This window comes from Amyelois transitella, chromosome 16 (assembly GCF_032362555.1).
Source record: "Amyelois transitella isolate CPQ chromosome 16, ilAmyTran1.1, whole genome shotgun sequence".
NCBI classification, from domain to species: domain Eukaryota; kingdom Metazoa; phylum Arthropoda; class Insecta; order Lepidoptera; family Pyralidae; genus Amyelois; species Amyelois transitella.
The window spans coordinates 3,294,491-3,310,635 of record NC_083519.1 but is presented as its reverse complement, the minus strand read 5'-3'; the positions used below and the strand labels follow the sequence as shown (position 1 = coordinate 3,310,635).

At 38.6% G+C, this 16,145-nt stretch overlaps 3 protein-coding genes across 8 annotated transcripts; 1 reads left to right on the top strand and 2 right to left on the bottom strand.

Annotated features, from left to right (window-relative positions):
• Window positions 1–1,001: 1,001 nt before the first annotated feature.
• On the top strand, window positions 1,002–4,413 carry LOC106136046 (uncharacterized). Its single transcript, XM_013336483.2, has 3 exons — window positions 1,002–1,055; window positions 1,416–2,155; window positions 4,147–4,413. Exons 1-3 carry the CDS (start codon window positions 1,049–1,051, stop codon window positions 4,228–4,230), a joined length of 831 nt encoding a protein of 276 aa, XP_013191937.2. The 5' UTR covers window positions 1,002–1,048; the 3' UTR covers window positions 4,231–4,413.
• A 379-nt stretch (window positions 4,414–4,792) lies between these two features.
• LOC106136038 (chondroitin proteoglycan-2-like) lies at window positions 4,793–6,332 on the bottom strand. Its single transcript, XM_013336471.2, has 2 exons — window positions 6,176–6,332; window positions 4,793–5,822 (listed from the first exon to the last, which is right to left on the bottom strand). The coding sequence occupies exons 1-2, from the start codon at window positions 6,180–6,182 to the stop codon at window positions 4,855–4,857; spliced, it is 975 nt and encodes a 324-aa protein (XP_013191925.2). The 5' UTR covers window positions 6,183–6,332; the 3' UTR covers window positions 4,793–4,854.
• Window positions 6,333–7,211: 879 nt separating this feature from the next.
• Window positions 7,212–15,698, bottom strand: LOC106136037 (uncharacterized). Of its 6 annotated transcripts, none has more exons than XM_060948454.1 (3): window positions 15,571–15,698; window positions 8,474–14,242; window positions 7,212–8,140 (listed from the first exon to the last, which is right to left on the bottom strand). In XM_060948454.1, exons 1-3 carry the CDS (start codon window positions 15,575–15,577, stop codon window positions 7,305–7,307), a joined length of 6,612 nt encoding a protein of 2,203 aa, XP_060804437.1. In that variant the 5' UTR covers window positions 15,578–15,698; the 3' UTR covers window positions 7,212–7,304. The 6 variants fall into 6 exon arrangements, with proteins under 6 accessions (XP_060804437.1, XP_060804438.1, XP_060804440.1 ...); XM_060948455.1 differs by having other exon boundaries at window positions 7,212–8,818; window positions 9,164–14,242; XM_060948457.1 differs by having other exon boundaries at window positions 7,212–12,625; window positions 12,983–14,242.
• Between the last annotated feature and the right edge of the window lie 447 nt (window positions 15,699–16,145).

Genomic DNA, 16,145 nt, shown 5'->3' with positions numbered 1-16,145 from the left:
CGTCGGCTGCCGCCACGCTGGCGCCGGACTTCCCATGGATCCGTTCAGACGGGGTCAATGGCAACGAGATATAAATTGATGTTAAATTTTTCCATGGATGTCGTAAAACGCAGAAGAAAAATCTCTGAATCTGAATTTATAAGCCTATACTTTATTGGCTTATAAATTAAAGATTTTTTTTAGGCAGTGGGCTGGCAACCTATCACTGTTAAATTCGATTTCATTATTGAGCCAGACAGCTGAACATGGCCTTTCAGACTTTACAAGACGGTTGGTTTTGTCTACCCCGCAAGTTATATAGACGTGATTATGTACATACATATGTAGAAAGAATGATAAATATCTTTATTAAAAAATAGTCGAATTAAGTAAACAATTATTCCTTATGGGGTAGATAGAGCCCAAAACCTCAAAAAGAGTAAAAGGCCACTTTGGGCTCTATGACACAAAGATGGCATTGCGATTAATTAAAAATAATTTTATTTTTGTGATAATCGTATTTTATTTCAAATTTATTTCTATGCCCAGTAGCATAATTACCTAGATAAAACTATCAGAAAAACACTTGACCAGACGCACAATATTTTGCTGGACGATCGTTTCGATAAAAATGATAATAAATAATCAGATTGAGATTAATTAGATAACTATGTAAAAAAATATTAATAATTAACTAGTATATTAAAAATAAATATTTTCTTACTTTGGTTTACTCAAGTAATGTGTTTATTCAACATGTATATCACTAAGCAATCTCCATTTAAAAAAATGGAAAAACTGTGGATGTTTAATATAAGAGCCATAAAAAAGAAAAATCTATGGAAGGGCAATAATTATGATTTTGTTTAGTTGTCATGATTGTTAAATATACTATATTATACTATTTGATATTCTAATGCGTGTCAAATAGCAAACATGGCAAATTGGTAAGTATATCTTTGATTAAATCTTAATTAAAAAAATCTTTAGTAATTAATGAGATAATAGGATCAGTATAAAAAGACGTAATAAGAGAGATTATCTGATTAGTCAGAGTATTGAAGGCGGAATGAAAGGTAGAATTAAATAATCTCCTTTTAGAAGTCGGTTGAAAATAAAACCAAAGTATAAGTTGTGATAGTTTTTGTGTTAAAAATAGTGTCTTACAGTAATGCCATATATTATTTGTTTGGTATTGATATTTCAAAGTATTTCACACAATTATTTGCAATTATGCGACAAAGCAAAATCTTCAATTTTAAAATCAAAAAACAACTACAATTAAAAATATTGACGTAGACTTCGGCGTAGATGCTCTACGAGCGCTACGACGAGACATTGCTACGAGCTACGATTCGTCTACGAGTCCTACGCTTTTATTAGCATAACTCATATTCGTTTTTATCACCATTCTAACATTTTCTTTTTATTTTCAGGAATACTGGTAACATTAGCCGTTGCAGTAGCAGCGGTAGCTTGCGCCAACCAATGCCCGACCGATCAGGCTTCGAACTGGGAACTGGAGTTATTGCTTCCCCACGAAGACTGCGACAAGTTTTACAAATGCACGTACGGAGTACCCGTCCCACAGAACTGCCCAGCCGGATTATACTACAATATTGACTACGAACAATGTGACTGGAAAGACAGAGTCGACTGCGGTGACAGAATCGAGCCCGAAGAAGGAGACAATGAAGAAACCACTGTAATCGTGCCAGTTCCAGAATCAGAAAGTGAATCTGATGAAGTAGTACCAGAACCAGATGCTGAAAGTGAATCTGACGAAGCTGTACCTGAATCAGAGGCCGAAAGCGAATCTGATGAAGCGGTGCCTGAGCCAGACGTTGAAAGCGAATCTGACGAAGTAGCGCCTGAGCCTGATGTTGAAAGCGAATCAGACGAAGCGGCACCTGAGCCAGACGTTGAAAGCGAATCTGACGAAGCGGTACCTGAGCCAGAGTCAGAAAGTGAATCAGAAGAAGTAATCGTGCCAGAATCAGAGGAATCTACTCAGGAACCAGAATTCGAATTCCTAGAAAATGGTTGCCCAGTAAACCCGCTGATCCACTGGCTGCTGCCGAGCGAAGAGGACTGCAATCAGTTCTACTATTGCGTGTTTGGGGAGAAGGTGTTGAGACAGTGCCCCAGATCCCTCCATTTTAATCCTCAGCTTCAGGTGAGTGTACACTCATCAGATATTCAGTATTCATTATAACATTCAGTTATTCCACTTCGATTATTTTTTATGGTCCGCCTATGATAATGATTCAAAAGTATTAGTTGGAAATATAAGTTAAAAATATGTGAAAAAAAAGAGGGTTCCGTACGATGTTACCTATCATGTTTTTTTAAATCTGACCCAAATTTGTTTGTTGTGATGTTTGAGTGATTTACCATGTTATTTTAATATCATGGTCTTCTTATAGGTTTTCCTATAATCTATAAGGAGAAAACTAATTTCTGTATTTTTTTCAAAATTTTAGGTTCAGTAGTTTCGGAGATAAGGGGGGGGGAATGGTCAATTTTCGTCTATTTTCTTGAATAACTTGGAAACTATTTATTTTAAAATTACAAAAAAATACATTTAAGATCTTCTCAACAAGACCTTTCATTTGATATGCCACACGATGCAATTTTTTTTTAATTTTCCCCTTCCCCCCAAGAATGACCCCCCATATACAGATTTCATCTGCTCACGTCACACCTCTGTGTTTGGGTCACAGGAATTGATATGTGTACCAAATTTCAACTTAATCGGTCTAATAGATTCGGAGATAATTGACTAAGCGGCGGACGGACAGACACACGAGTGATCCTATAAGTTTTTGTATTCAGACGTACGGAACCCTAAAAACGAGCGAGAGAAATTTCTAACAACTTTAAAATTTTACGATATTCACCATTCATCATCGTACTCGTGCTGGTCACAGTTGTGTCGTCGTCAATTGGATTGGTTCGCGTTCTCCTCATCAAACACCCGATATACACAACTAGTTTTGTCATGAAATTACGAAACTAGACAATTGCCGTTCAATTTTAGTTACCCAATACTACTCTATGACCACACTCGAAGAGTAAGTTAGGTCACATAAAGATTAAACATTATTCTGTCATCGAAGAAATTCGACTTAACTTTGGATCCTACAGAGTCGTTGTAGGTCAAAGTGAAAGTGCCTATGGAGTATACTTACTTGACTCTTACAACATCCGGGGTATCAGATGGAGAGATCTTATTCAGAAATCGAAACGATCATTCATAAAATGGTATCACGAAGGTATATATTTTCTATAAGAATAGAATATCGTCCATAGTTTAATAATGCCATGTTTGCCAAACGTCCACAATATTTGCTATTTTGTGATTTTGACAATGACTTAGCACGTCGTTATCAATAAATTACTGATTAACTTATTGTTCTTTTAATAATAACAGTAATGTCTCAATTAGAAAAGGAAAAGTAATAAAATGCAACGTTTATTTCAATCATGTCGTGAATCATACTTTGATAATAAAGTGTTTGTCCTTATTTTTTCAATGTCAGTGTCGTCTAACGTTCGTTGTAATTTTCTTTTCTCAGCAGAAAATGCTCATTTATTTACTTCTTCAGTAATTTTCTTAATTTTTTAAATTTAAACCATCAGTATCCAGGTGTTTATCGCGGAAACGGAGCTCAGGATACCCAGACTTGAGTTTATTAGCCCTTTCCTTGAATGACTTGTACAATCTGCACACACAGATGCTGGCACACACTATGTTTTTTCTTCGTTACCACACCAGCATGGATTAGAAAATTCAAATCATACGTTCTTCAATACCTATCAAAACTCAAAACTCGCTGAAAATGCTGGTCACATTGCTTCTTTGCATAACTAAATTTATTTTTAGCCGGAAGCTTTTTGTTTAATAGTAGATACTCTCATACATACATACATACATAAAATCACGCCTCCTTCCCGGAGGGACAGGCAGAACACATCTTTCCACTTGCCACGATCCCTGCATACTTCTTTCGCTTCATCCACATTCAGAACTCTCTTCATGCAAGCTAGTCGGTTTCGGGTACTATTGACCTGACAGTTTGCTGGTCATCTCCGATTCGATAGATTCTCTCAATCAAACCGAATGTCAGTGATTAATTTTAAAGCTAAATATTTATCTAATTCCAGGTATGTGACTTCCCTGCGGATGCTGGATGCCAGCTAGCGTTCAATAAACGTATACCAGTGAGGCCAATGCTGATCAGTGTATAGAGAAATTCTTTGGTGCGTCCATTTTAACTTACTTCAAGTGATTGGCTGCTGAATCTAAACTGATGATTGACTACGCATCGGTAGCGAATAATTCAATATTGTTATTGGCATAGTAATGGAAACAATAAGACAATATTATTTCGATTTCTGTGCCTATTGATAATAAATAAATAATGTAACAAACTGCGTGATTTTATTATACCCCTTGCCTAGGAATATATTAATTAAAAATTTTATCTGTCTTTTATGAGATTTCATTTCTATTCTTTTTTATAAGGTGCTTTTTTCTATCAGTTTTTAATTTGTCTTTACCTTTAAAAGATATATATTCTTCTTTGTTAGATACACATCTATAACACTATAGCGATATGAAATAGCGTGTTTGATTCGCCCAAGACCCAATAGATATTTCGTTTTATAAATACAGGTTTGTACCTACAGTCGTCATCTGGCACCTTTTAATTTCAAATTAAATAAAATAAAAATGACAGTAAGTGCAAAAACAGCTAACAATTATCCCTTTATTTCTTCTGCTAATAAATCGTCGCAAAAAAATATGATATATGAACAATTATGTTATATTTTATTTTTAATGAAATATTCACAATTTATTTGAAGCAATTTTCAAACATTTTTTTTCCCTTGTACAGTAACAATAACAGCTACTTCAAGCTTCTTCTTTAAGTAAGACTTTTTGTTATTATCACAATCAACGTTTTTAGGCCAATCACATTTTGCAGTATCAGGATTATATAAAAGATCGGATGGGCAATTCGTAACCACAGGTTTGCCTCCCGAACAAATGTAAAACTTGCTGCAATCTTCATGAGGGATCAACACTCCATCAGAATTTTCGCCTGCACATATTTTTTCTATATCTGTTTCAGTATCTTCATTGCTATTATCTTCTTTACTGGCCTCTTCACTACTTTTAGATTCAATACTGGAGTCTTCACTACTGTTTTCTTGACTCTCATCTTCGTTGCTGTCAACTTCTTTTGTATCATTTTCATTACTGGCACTTTTATTGCTAACATTTTCAATGCTACTTTCTTCATTACTCTCCTTTTCTTTACTACACTCTTCTAGATCTTTTTCGCAATTATCCGTAGGTGTAGTTATTTCCACATCAGGTATATCTGTTTCTGTTACTGAAGTTATATCATCAGGTGTTGGAGTTACTTCATCACAATTGACATTATGAGACCAATCGCATTGTAGAGTTTCAAAATTGAATTCCAGACCCGGGTTACAAGTATATTCAATTAAGTTTCCATGAACGCATCTGTAGTACTGGTTACAGTTTTCGTGAACTAAAAATTGTCCTTCAGCTTTACCTGAGCTGCAATCGTCTGCATCGTTATCTTCATAATTGTCACAATCAACATTTATAGGCCAGTCACACTTTTCAGTCTCCGGATTAAAATAAAGATTAGCAGAGCAATTACGAACTATGAGAAGACCATGGACGCAATGATAATATTGATTACAATTTTCATGAGGAATCAATTGGGTATCAGTTGAACATTCTTTTCGACTCGTCACCGCACCTTCACAGAAAGTTACTGCAAAAAGCAGTAACACTCCTATACCTGTAAACAAAAGTCATATGAGCCGAATCTAGGGTTATCAGTGAGTTTCTTATTTATGGAATGCAAATGTTATTTTTCACCGTTGTTGGATAAGATCACCGTCGTTGCAAAAGCCAAGACAAAAAAAAGGTTATTAGTATGTTTCCTAATGCGAAAATTAGTAAGAAGGTAGTAAATTTTTCATTGCTTCTTTAATAATGCACATGACCCTGAGACAAGCAATTGTCAAGCAATATTAAGAACATTAGCGATTTTTGTAAAGATACATTATTTGGAAGGTGATAATTATCCAACTCCTTTAAGCTTGTTTTGAGGAAGTTCTTAAATTTTAAGAAGAATTATCTGACACTTGCCTTTCATATCGGAAGTCTGATTTACCTCCAACGTTGCTCTACAACTGACTGAAGAAAATTAAATTGCATTCATTTATAGTATATTTTTAAGTACAGGACATATTAATGTAATTATTTTGTAAATTACTTAGAACCCCAATTAAGATTATCTGTTTGATTCTTGTTAAGATTTGATTATTTATCAACCTGTTTCCGGCTAGCGGCGTCTTTGAAGTCAGTAATGAATAAAATCGAAATCAATGGTGAGTAATAAATGTTAAATAAATAGAAAAAATAGGTATAAAATATAAATCTATTTAATCTTTAAAATGTGCATCATCATTAGTCTTTATTATGTGTATCAGCTTAAGTCGTTCCGAAACTAAGATGAGCAGATTTCTATTGCAATAATATAAGACAATAGAAATGCTATATACTGTATTTGAAACTAAAGAAAACATGTGTCAGTGTCATACAACGCAGATACTAAAAACAAAGTAAAGTAAAGTTGTAAAGCTGTTTAACAATTAAGATGCAAAACAAAAATTTAGTGGTGACTAATGGTGTCGTTTACCATTAGTTGCGACGCTTTGTTTACCAGTACCTATCACTTCTACAGTCTTGTATTATTTCGAATAATCCATTTTGAAGTCTACTGTACTTTTAAAATAATGTTATCCTTCATTTTAAAAGAAAACCATATTTATTATGGAATATAAAGTTTTATTGTGGTTAATACATTGAATTGCCAATAATATCATAAATTAGTATGTAAACATAGCCTTTTTACTCGTTATATGGTAATAACAAGTCTCAAAGTTACAGTATGACATTGTATACACCAATTCAGTATCCCAAATGTGCTCGAGACTTTTAAAATAATAAAACTTGAGTATAAAGAGAAATATATGTTTTAATTACATATATACGTGTACAGGTTTTTTTCTCGAATGAAAAAATCTATTATTGCTATATACAAAATCATATCACATAAATAATTTTATGCACAGAAAGAACACCATTTCTGCTAGTTATTTAAAAATAACAAGTCATAAGGTTACAATTTAATCATTTATTGCAGTATAAATAAAAAGTTCGCATATTTGTTAATTATTTAAATATTTTTTTTTGTCTATCCGGTAATATACATCTAATATAAATCCTTAATTCTATTTCCGCAGTCTACTTCATCGGACCAGTCACACTGCTCGGAACCAGGATTGTACATCAGATCTAGGGGACATGTAAGAGCAACTGGAATACCATTAGAACATACATAGAACTGGTTGCAATTTTCGTGAGCGACTAGAATACCATCGGAATTATCAGCGGCACAGATCGAAGGAGCAGCAGTAGGATCACTATTGCCATCCTTCACATCCTCTGGATTATTATCATTGCTTTCAGGTCGGGCTGCAATGCCACCTGCACAGTTTACTTTCTCAGGCCAGTCACACTGCTTAGTGGAAGGATTGAATAAAAGATCGTTAGGGCATATTAAAGTTAGAGGATTGCCTTGAATACAAATATAAAATTGATTGCAGTTTTCATGAGCCACCAAAGCTCCCTCTGATTCAGAAGCGGCACAGATGGAAGCTACTTGACTCGGATCATCGTGTCCATCGTCTGGTTGCGGTAGCGGGTTTAAATCAAGCTCAGGAATTATGATCAAATTATCATTATTTTCGTTTGAAGTTTCGGGTTGGGGTGCGATTTCTCGGTCACATTTGACATTTTTAGGCCAGTCGCATTGATCTTTATATGCATTGAAAAATAGTCCTAGAGGGCATATCAAGGTTACTGGTATCCCCTGCCTGCAAATATAAAACTTATTGCAAAATTCATGAGCAATTAAGATTCCATCAGATTCCTCGGCAGCGCAAATAGAGGGAGCTTCATTTGGATCATTATTTCCGTTACCAGAAGGTTCATTATTTCCTCCTTCACCGCCTTCTGGCTGAGGTTCCGGCTGAGGTTCCGGCTGTGGTTCTGGCTCAGGGACTACAACTTCATTACTATTGCTTTCATCGGAATCTTCAGGCTGTGGTTGAGGCGCGATTTCACGATCACAATCTACGTTTCTAGGCCAGTCGCACTGATCTGTGTTAGGGTTGAAGAAAAGCCCAGGGGAGCATTGTTGGGCAACTGGTCTGCCTCCATTGCATATATAGAATTTGTTACAATACTCATGAGCGATAAGCGTGCCCTCAGAATCTGCAGCAGCACAAATTTCAGGTGCTAGACTAGGATCGCCATTTCCTCCACCGACAGGTCCATTATTGTCTTCTTCACTGCTATCTGGTTGAGGTTCTGGTTGAGGTTCTGGCTGTGGTTCTGGCTCAGGGACTACAACTTCATTACTATTGCTTTCATCGGAATCTTCAGGCTGTGGTTGAGGCGCGATTTCACGATCACAATCTACGTTTCTAGGCCAGTCGCACTGATCTGTGTTAGGGTTGAAGAAAAGCCCAGGGGAGCATTGTTGGGCAACCGGTCGGCCTCCATTGCATATATAGAATTTATTGCAATACTCATGAGCGATAAGTGTTCCCTCAGAATCTGCAGCAGCACAAATTTCAGGTGCTAGACTAGGATCGCCATTTCCTCCACCGACAGGTCCATTATTGTCTTCTTCACTGCTATCTGGTTGAGGTTCTGGTTGAGGTTCGGGCTGTGGTTCTGGCTCAGGGATTACAACTTCATTACTATTGCTTTCATTGGAATCTTCAGGCTGTGGTTGTGGCGCGATTTCACGATCACAATCTACGTTTCTAGGCCAGTCGCACTGATCTGTGTTAGGGTTAAAGAAAAGCCCAGGGGAGCATTGTTGGGCCACTGGTCGGCCTCCATTGCATATATAGAATTTATTGCAATACTCATGAGCGATAAGTGTTCCCTCAGAATCTGCAGCAGCACAAATTTCAGGTGCTAGACTAGGATCGCCATTTCCTCCACCGACAGGTCCGTTATTGTCTTCTTCACTGCTATCTGGTTGAGGTTCTGGTTGAGGTTCGGGCTGTGGTTCTGGCTCAGGGACTACAACTTCATTACTATTGCTTTCATCGGAATCTTCAGGCTGTGGTTGAGGCGCGATTTCACGATCACAATCTACGTTTCTAGGCCAGTCGCACTGATCTGTGTTAGGGTTGAAGAAAAGCCCAGGGGAGCATTGTTGGGCAACTGGTCTGCCTCCATTGCATATATAGAATTTGTTACAATACTCATGAGCGATAAGCGTGCCCTCAGAATCTGCAGCAGCACAAATTTCAGGTGCTAGACTAGGATCGCCATTTCCTCCACCGACAGGTCCATTATTGTCTTCTTCACTGCTATCTGGTTGAGGTTCTGGTTGAGGTTCGGGCTGTGGTTCTGGCTCAGGGACTACAACTTCATTACTATTGCTTTCATCGGAATCTTCAGGCTGTGGTTGAGGCGCGATTTCACGATCACAATCTACGTTTCTAGGCCAGTCGCACTGATCTGTGTTAGGGTTGAAGAAAAGCCCAGGGGAGCATTGTTGGGCAACTGGTCGGCCTCCATTGCATATATAGAATTTATTGCAATACTCATGAGCGATAAGTGTTCCCTCAGAATCTGCAGCAGCACAAATTTCAGGTGCTAGACTAGGATCGCCATTTCCTCCACCGACAGGTCCATTATTGTCTTCTTCACTGCTATCTGGTTGAGGTTCTGGTTGAGGTTCGGGCTGTGGTTCTGGCTCAGGGACTACAACTTCATTACTATTGCTTTCATCGGAATCTTCAGGCTGTGGTTGAGGCGCGATTTCACGATCACAATCTACGTTTCTAGGCCAGTCGCACTGATCTGTGTTAGGGTTGAAGAAAAGCCCAGGGGAGCATTGTTGGGCAACTGGTCGGCCTCCATTGCATATATAGAATTTATTGCAATACTCATGAGCGATAAGTGTTCCCTCAGAATCTGCAGCAGCACAAATTTCAGGTGCTAGACTAGGATCGCCATTTCCTCCACCGACAGGTCCATTATTGTCTTCTTCACTGCTATCTGGTTGAGGTTCTGGTTGAGGTTCTGGTTGAGGTTCTGGCTGTGGTTCTGGCTCAGGGACTACAACTTCATTACTATTGCTTTCATCGGAATCTTCAGGCTGTGGTTGTGGCGCGATTTCACGATCACAATCTACGTTTCTAGGCCAGTCGCACTGATCTGTGTTAGGGTTAAAGAAAAGCCCAGGGGAGCATTGTTGGGCAACTGGTCTGCCTCCATTGCATATATAGAATTTATTGCAATACTCATGAGCGATAAGTGTTCCCTCGGAATCTGCAGCAGCACAAATTTCAGGTGCTAGACTAGGATCGCCATTTCCTCCACCGACAGGTCCATTATTGTCTTCTTCACTGCTATCTGGTTGAGGTTCTGGTTGAGGTTCGGGCTGTGGTTCTGGCTCAGGGACTACAACTTCATTACTATTGCTTTCATCGGAATCTTCAGGCTGTGGTTGAGGCGCGATTTCACGATCACAATCTACGTTTCTAGGCCAGTCGCACTGATCTGTGTTAGGGTTGAAGAAAAGCCCAGGGGAGCATTGTTGGGCAACTGGTCGGCCTCCATTGCATATATAGAATTTATTGCAATACTCATGAGCGATAAGTGTTCCCTCAGAATCTGCAGCAGCACAAATTTCAGGTGCTAGACTAGGATCGCCATTTCCTCCACCGACAGGTCCATTATTGTCTTCTTCACTGCTATCTGGTTGAGGTTCTGGTTGAGGTTCTGGTTGAGGTTCTGGCTGTGGTTCTGGCTCAGGGACTACAACTTCATTACTATTGCTTTCATCGGAATCTTCAGGCTGTGGTTGTGGCGCGATTTCACGATCACAATCTACGTTTCTAGGCCAGTCGCACTGATCTGTGTTAGGGTTGAAGAAAAGCCCAGGGGAGCATTGTTGGGCAACTGGTCGGCCTCCATTGCAAATATAGAATTTATTGCAATACTCATGAGCGATAAGTGTTCCCTCAGAATCTGCAGCAGCACAAATTTCAGGTGCTAGACTAGGATCGCCATTTCCTCCACCGACAGGTCCATTATTGTCTTCTTCACTGCTATCTGGTTGAGGTTCTGGTTGAGGTTCGGGCTGTGGTTCTGGCTCAGGGACTACAACTTCATTACTATTGCTTTCATCGGAATCTTCAGGCTGTGGTTGAGGCGCGATTTCACGATCACAATCTACGTTTCTAGGCCAGTCGCACTGATCTGTGTTAGGGTTGAAGAAAAGCCCAGGGGAGCATTGTTGGGCAACTGGTCGGCCTCCATTGCATATATAGAATTTATTGCAATACTCATGAGCGATAAGTGTTCCCTCAGAATCTGCAGCAGCACAAATTTCAGGTGCTAGACTAGGATCGCCATTTCCTCCACCGACAGGTCCATTATTGTCTTCTTCACTGCTATCTGGTTGAGGTTCTGGTTGAGGTTCTGGCTGTGGTTCTGGCTCAGGGACTACAACTTCATTACTATTGCTTTCATCGGAATCTTCAGGCTGTGGTTGTGGCGCGATTTCACGATCACAATCTACGTTTCTAGGCCAGTCGCACTGATCTGTGTTAGGGTTAAAGAAAAGCCCAGGGGAGCATTGTTGGGCAACTGGTCTGCCTCCATTGCATATATAGAATTTATTGCAATACTCATGAGCGATAAGTGTTCCCTCGGAATCTGCAGCAGCACAAATTTCAGGTGCTAGACTAGGATCGCCATTTCCTCCACCGACAGGTCCATTATTGTCTTCTTCACTGCTATCTGGTTGAGGTTCTGGTTGAGGTTCGGGCTGTGGTTCTGGCTCAGGGACTACAACTTCATTACTATTGCTTTCATCGGAATCTTCAGGCTGTGGTTGAGGCGCGATTTCACGATCACAATCTACGTTTCTAGGCCAGTCGCACTGATCTGTGTTAGGGTTGAAGAAAAGCCCAGGGGAGCATTGTTGGGCAACTGGTCGGCCTCCATTGCATATATAGAATTTATTGCAATACTCATGAGCGATAAGTGTTCCCTCAGAATCTGCAGCAGCACAAATTTCAGGTGCTAGACTAGGATCGCCATTTCCTCCACCGACAGGTCCATTATTGTCTTCTTCACTGCTATCTGGTTGAGGTTCTGGTTGAGGTTCTGGCTGTGGTTCTGGCTCAGGGACTACAACTTCATTACTATTGCTTTCATCGGAATCTTCAGGCTGTGGTTGTGGCGCGATTTCACGATCACAATCTACGTTTCTAGGCCAGTCGCACTGATCTGTGTTAGGGTTGAAGAAAAGCCCAGGAGAGCATTGTTGGGCAACTGGTCGGCCTCCATTGCATATATAGAATTTATTGCAATACTCATGAGCGATAAGTGTTCCCTCAGAATCTGCAGCAGCACAAATTTCAGGTGCTAGACTAGGATCGCCATTTCCTCCACCGACAGGTCCATTATTGTCTTCTTCACTGCTATCTGGTTGAGGTTCTGGTTGAGGTTCGGGCTGTGGTTCTGGCTCAGGGATTACAACTTCATTACTATTGCTTTCATCGGAATCTTCAGGCTGTGGTTGAGGCGCGATTTCACGATCACAATCTACGTTTCTAGGCCAGTCGCACTGATCTGTGTTAGGGTTGAAGAAAAGCCCAGGGGAGCATTGTTGGGCAACTGGTCGGCCTCCATTGCATATATAGAATTTATTGCAATACTCATGAGCGATAAGTGTTCCCTCAGAATCTGCAGCAGCACAAATTTCAGGTGCTAGACTAGGATCGCCATTTCCTCCACCGACAGGTCCATTATTGTCTTCTTCACTGCTATCTGGTTGAGGTTCTGGTTGAGGTTCTGGCTGTGGTTCTGGCTCAGGGACTACAACTTCATCACTATTGCTTTCATCGGAATCTTCAGGCTGTGGTTGAGGCGCGATTTCACGATCACAATCTACGTTTCTAGGCCAGTCGCACTGATCTGTGTTAGGGTTGAAGAAAAGCCCAGGGGAGCATTGTTGGGCAACTGGTCGGCCTCCATTGCATATATAGAATTTATTGCAATACTCATGAGCGATAAGTGTTCCCTCAGAATCTGCAGCAGCACAAATTTCAGGTGCTAGACTAGGATCGCCATTTCCTCCACCGACAGGTCCATTATTGTCTTCTTCACTGCTATCTGGTAGAGGTTCTGGTTGAGGTTCGGGCTGTGGTTCTGGCTCAGGGACTACAACTTCATCACTATTGCTTTCATCGGAATCTTCAGGCTGTGGTTGAGGCGCGATTTCACGATCACAATCTACGTTTCTAGGCCAGTCGCACTGATCTGTGTCAGGGTTGAAGAAAAGCCCAGGGTAGCATTGTTGGGCAACTGGTCTGCCTCCATTGCATATATAGAATTTGTTACAATACTCATGAGCGATAAGCGTGCCCTCAGAATCTGCAGCAGCACAAATTTCAGGTGCTAGACTAGGATCGCCATTTCCTCCACCGACAGGTCCATTATTGTCTGCTTCACTGCTATCTGGTTGAGGTTCTGGTTGAGGTTCGGGCTGAGGTTCTGGTTTTGGAACTTCAACTTCATCACTATTGTTTTCATCGGAATCTTCAGGCTGTGGTTGTGGTGCAATTTCTCGATCGCATTCCACGTTCTTTGGCCAATCACATTGATCTATATCAGCATTGAAGAACAAACCTGAGGGACACGAAACAGCAACAGGTTTACCATCACTGCAGATATAATATTTGTTGCAGTACTCGTGGGCTACTAAGATACTGTCTGACTCATCAGCAGCGCAGATTTCAGGTGCCTGACCAGGGTCATTATTTCCTCCACCGGTTCCAGATTCAGCTTCTTCTTCAGAACTGTCTTCAGGAATAACTCTATTTTGACAGTCAACGTTATAGGGCCAGTCACATCGTTGGTCGTCTACATTGAACACTAACTTTGCAGGACATTTTCTTGTGATCAATTTTCCATCATCACACTGGTAAAATTTATGGCAGTTTTCGTGTGGTACTAAGATATTTACAGTATCTGTGTTAAGACAGTCACTCCAAGTTAAGCGGGCACCCTCTGAGAGTGCTAACGCCGCAAGCAGCGTTAGTGTTATACCTAGAAATAAAATTAATCATAAATTTTCGTAGTTAACTACAATGAAATGAAAACTACTACTACTATGAACTTCATTTCAGCGATCTTCATTTTTTTCCTAATAGAAACCTCTATTATGATATGCATAATTGACTATATAAGTATTTATACACATAAAAAGAAATATTTATAAATTAAGTATTCTCTAAGGAGTCTCTAAATTCTCTTTTCCATGAGGATAGCGAGGAACATTATATAACTCAAATTAAAAATATATAAACTAATTTTTGTTTTATTTATTTATATTATTAAAATAATAATAGCATTTATAAATTTATAAAAAAAAACAGGTATCCTGGCGCCACAACAATATTTATGCAACTTGCTATTATTTTGGATTGTATACCCCATTATTATTATTTTTAAGTTAAATAAAACTTATCCTTTCATATACTCATCTCATAACCATTTCCTATATGACCCTTAAAAAATTAAAAATTTATGTTTGAATTATTTAAATATGGAAATGATTAGAAAATGTCATTAATTAAAAAAAAAATGAAATTTTATTTCTCAAGCACAACGCTTAGTTGTTAATATTGCAATATTGATATCACTACGTAATTTAATTGAATAAATATTCATGCTACTATACTATTAATTTTTATCAGCTAAAGCAAATTGTCAAGTAGCGACTTAAGAAAAAATAAGCTAAATAAATTATTTACGCTTAATTTGGCCCTGTCTACCCCGCAAGGGATATAGACGTGACTATATGTATGTATGTATAGGCATAGAAGTCGGATAGCCAGTAACCTTGGTAAATCGCCTAGGTTTGGTAGTGGCAGCATTCAAGTAGTTCAGTAGTTAACGAAGGAGATAATTAGGAACGCACTTACATACTAATCAAAATTCAATTTAATATTTACTAAGAATGTAGATAATCATCTATTTATGGATTTTTGGTATTTCATCACAATATAACATATGAAATATGTAGATTGAATTTGGGCTACGAGATACATTTTTTTGTTTACATTTATAATCTGCTAGCAACCCGCGTGGTTTCGCACAGGTAGCATTAAAAGTATACATAAATCTTTCTTTGAAAACCCCCTTTCCAAAATTTTAGGCAGGTACCAATTCCGTCCACAACTTTCCGAGATTAGCACATACATGCAGAGAAAGAAAATACTGGGGCTTTATATATGTAGTGATTATTTTGCTCTTTTATATACGACAACCAATATAAAAAAATATTTATTTTAAACTTTATCTATAATTAAAAATAGATTATTTCTACAAGTTACTGTATTCACCATCACATTCACACACACGTAAGTACTTGCCTTTCATATCCCAATATTCCAGGAATTTGTTTGTTCCACTTTGGTAATTGCACTACAACTGATATCGTATCGTCAAATTGCACACAATTTATACCTTATGAGATTGACGAAAACCCCTAGATAATAATTAAGATTATCGGCCTGATTAAATGACAATTGATTATTATCATATTCTTACAAATAAAACAGAATCTAAACAAATGTTCATCATTCAGGACTTTTTATTTAACTAACTTTTGCCCGGGCGTTGCTCAAGATTAAGAGTTTAAGCCTTTAACTTTTTTTGATAAAACAAGCAATGTTTGAGTGTTGTGTAAAAATAGTTTGGAATTAAATTAATAAAAAAAAAATTATAGATCTACGAAAATTTCTTATTGGCTTTCGGGAGTTCCAGTTTGTAACTGTTAAGTCAGTCTGTCGACAGATCTATTTTTAGTTCTGACAAATTCTAATCCCGGAAATCTTTAGCCCGAACTTTTGCCCGAACCAATTAGGTAGTCATATTTACCAGCTAATTTGAACGCTTGACAGTTCAAATGTTATAAGTTGGCTTGTAGTAAACAGGTTGCTTGCCC